This window comes from Beta vulgaris, chromosome 5 (genome assembly GCF_026745355.1).
Source record: "Beta vulgaris subsp. vulgaris cultivar EL10 chromosome 5, EL10.2, whole genome shotgun sequence".
NCBI classification, from domain to species: Eukaryota; Viridiplantae; Streptophyta; class Magnoliopsida; order Caryophyllales; family Amaranthaceae; genus Beta; species Beta vulgaris.
In genome coordinates, this window is record NC_079206.1 from 17569659 (window position 1) to 17573622 (window position 3964).

Below are 3964 nucleotides of genomic sequence, written 5' to 3' on the forward strand. Positions count from 1 at the left end.
TGATTGTATCGATCCAGGCTATATATTTTACATAAAATAATGGAAAAGAAAGAAGGTACTCCTTCCGTCCCATGATATAGTGCTTGTTTCTTTTTTACACGGTCTTCAAGACGTAACTTTGACCTTTAATATCTTCAATTCCGTATTAATAAAAAATATAAAAAATTGATATTATTAAACTACATATTGAGACGAATCTAACAAGATCCCACATGAATATGTTTTTTTATATATACAAATGAGAATATTTGGTCAAAGATTTTAAAGTTTGACCCATCAAAAATGAAATAGGCACTATATTATGGGACGGAGGGAGTAGTAGGTAAGCCGAGCTCTGTTCTCAAACAGAAAAGGAGCTCAGGTGTGAACTAAAGAACATACATATGCTATATTGCTATGCTCATATAATAATGGTGTACCTAATTCTGCTTTAGTGTTGTTTATATCTAAACCGTGTTTATATTAATTATATTAAACATGGTTGCATGATTCTCTTATACTTCTAGTCTAGATCATTGAAGTGTGTTCATAGCACCTTCGTACGTCCTTCTATGAAAAACATCTTATAGAAGGAAGAGAAACCACATGAAAAAACAAATATATCCCTTCATCAATTAGCTAATTACCCATTTAGGCATTTACAAATTAAACCTCTTTCAAAACCTTAAAATACTATGGTTTCCAAATCAGCATTGTATCAATGCATTTTGATATTATGTTTAGGAATACCATTAATTGTAGTTGCATCTTCATCAGTTGATCTTACGACGCATATACCAATAGCAAAGCTTGGGTGCCAGGAAACCTGTAAAAATTCAACCATCAAAATTCCATATCCATTTGGCATTGGCACCAATTGCTACTATGATCCATGGTACGAAATCGTTTGCAATGTATCATCATCTTCGTCTTCTTCTTCTTCTCCTTCAGGTGTTGAAAGACCGATTCTAAAAGCTTTCAACGTCGAGATTTTGAGTCTAAGAAGCTGTTTAAGTGGTAACTGTGATGTCTCTGATTTAAGACTAGAAATTGCAACTCCATGGAAAAATATATGTACTTCGGAAAAACAAGTCATAATGGACATGGATAAGAGCCCTTTTAGGATGTCAAGTATAGGAAACAAATTGGTAGTCAAGGGTTGTCCAAGTGTTTCCACTCTAATGGATAGAAAAGGGGAAACAGTTGGAAGATGCACTTCAGTTTGCGAAGGAAGTAACAACAGCAGTACTTCAGGTGATCAGAGAAATAGCAGCAGCAGTTGTGATGGACTTGGGTGTTGTACGATATCACTAGACGATAATCAACCATATCTGGGCCTTGATTTTTATCAGATAGCTTTAGGAAATAGTTCGAATTCGAATAGAGCAAATCAAACTTGTGTCGAGTTTGCGTTAGTGGAATGGTTAATAATGCCAGAGGAGGATACTGATGTTTATGATAATCTCCCAAGAGACAATCTAGTGCCGACTGAACTGCACTGGATGCCCCCGGCTTTACTTGAAGAAATTTTTGTTAGTAGCAAAAATCACAAGAGTAGTGATTTCTCTTGTAAACCCTTTTGTGGTGTATATGATGAAATTCAATGTGTTAATATCTGTACCTGCAACGATGGTTTTGAAGGAAATCCGTACATTCCTAATGGTTGTCAAGGTAATTAATCTTATCAACCTTATAGTTTGTTTCTTCTTGGGCCTTAATATAAAGCATGTTTTCTCTTTATTGCATACATCATATCATTTGCATTGTTGCTAATTTGTATTTGTTGTTTTTCAATTGTGTGTAAAGATCCGTGCAAAGTGGGTTCCAACCATTCATCCCTCAACTGCGAAAGAAGGGCATTAGCAATAACTTCAAAGCCGGTTCTAGGTAAACATATACACTCACTTTGATTAATTAGTGTAAATACTAGAATCGTTTGAATATCACTAAAAATGAATATTGTTTGCAGGACTTATGATAGTTTTGGGGTTAGTGATCTTGCTTCTTCTTTGCTATGGCACATACCGTCTAGTTAAGAGATGGAGGAAAATCAAGCAAAGAAATAAATTCTTTAAAAGAAATGGCGGTTTACTATTACAACAACAGATGATCTCTGAAGGTGGTGTTGTAGAGAGTACTAGAATCTTCACAGCACGTGAATTGGAGATAGCCACTGATAATTTTAACTCGAATAGAGTCCTCGGGCATGGTGGTCATGGTACAGTCTACAAAGGCATGTTGCTTGACGGAAGAGTGGTGGCCGTTAAGAAGCCTACAAAGGTAGATACAAATCAATCTGATCATTTCATAAATGAGGTAGTTATTTTGTCTCAGATCAACCATAGAAATGTGGTTAAATTACTAGGATGTTGCTTAGAGACAAAAGTTCCTTTACTGGTTTATGAGTTTATAACAAATGGGACACTTGCTAAGCATATTCATAATCCTAGTGAAGACTTTCAAATTACTTGGAATATGCGTGTGCAAATTGCTGCTGAAACGGCAGGTGCTCTTGCATATTTGCACTCATCGTCTTCTACACCTATATATCATAGAGATATCAAATCTTCCAATATACTTTTAGATGACAAATACAGAGCAAAATTATCAGATTTTGGTACTTCAAGGGCGATGATGGTTGATCAAACGCACTTGACTACACGAGTACAAGGCACATTTGGGTATGTGGATCCAGAGTACTTCCAAACCAATCAATATACTGAAAAGAGTGATGTTTATAGCTTTGGAGTAGTTCTTTGTGAACTTTTAACAAGTGTAAAGCCAGTCTCTAGGACTGAAACCGGAGGATGGAAAGGGTTGGTAAATGAGTTTCTTTTCCACTTTGAAACATCATATTCAGATTTACACAAAATTCTAGATGCTCAAGTTATAGACAAAGCCAATGAAGAAGAGGTGATAATGGTAGCAAATCTTGCGAAACGATGCTTGAATTTGAGAGGAAAGGAAAGGCCTACAATGAAAGAAGTTGCAAGTATATTAGAAGGAATCAGATCATTCAATGTGCCACCTGCTTTAGAATTAGAGCTGAAAACTTTGAAGAAGGGTGATGTGATTATGGAAGTGGGAAACATAAATGATGACTATGTGAGTTCGACCACTTCTTCAGAGGAGAAGATTGTAAGCGCTTCGACCTCTTTCGAGATCCAACCATTTGTATACAATTCTGTATAATTGTTGCTAAAAAGGCTACTCCATCTACTTTTTACCAAGTTGTAATTCTGATTAATGATTTCTACTTTTGCCTTTGATTGTCAGCATTGTGCAAAGAAAAAACCATGTTTATATAGTTAAGTTTTACATACCTTCTAAATAGTGGTATCTCTTTTTAGACACAACTAACTGTGACAACATTAGCAGTTAGAACAGTCAACGCAATATCCTGCAAATAAATTCTTTATATCCCAAATAATGCACCGAATTTAAAAGTTCAATTTTTTTTTTTTTTTGTCAAGAGGAATACATTCATGCAAAATAAATGTTAAACTCAAGAGAATATTGGAGAAAACGGCTTAGCTTGTATTGATCATCACACCAACAATATATACGTACAATACAAGGAAACCTAAAACTCCTAAAAGATATACTCCTAAAACATAGGATATATATTCCAAATATACAAGATATACCAAATATACAAACCCGACTCATAATACTTCCCCTCAAGTTGGAGCATGTAAATCACGAATGCCCAACTTGCGTAAGAGAAAACCAAATTGATGTCGGCCAAGTGCTTTCGTAAGAATATCCGCCAATTGATGATTCGTCGAGACATAGGAAGTAGAGACATTACCCTTCAACAACTCATCTCGAACAAAGTGACAGTCTACCTCAATATGTTTCGTACGATCATGAAACACCGGATTATGGCAATATGAAGAGTCAATTGACTGTCACAAAATAACTGCATAGGTTTAGAGTGACCAATGCCAAGAGAACACAGTAAAGCTTTCAACCATTTCAACTC

At 35.5% G+C, this 3964-nt stretch overlaps 1 protein-coding gene across 1 annotated transcript; it reads left to right on the plus strand.

The window, feature by feature from the left end:
* The first annotated feature begins 450 nt into the window (after window positions 1-450).
* Window positions 451-3680, plus strand: LOC104908165 (wall-associated receptor kinase-like 6). Its single transcript, XM_010697249.3, has 3 exons — window positions 451-1650; window positions 1786-1866; window positions 1949-3680. The coding sequence occupies exons 1-3, from the start codon at window positions 675-677 to the stop codon at window positions 3169-3171; spliced, it is 2280 nt and encodes a 759-aa protein (XP_010695551.2). The 5' UTR covers window positions 451-674; the 3' UTR covers window positions 3172-3680.
* The last annotated feature ends 284 nt before the right edge of the window (window positions 3681-3964 follow it).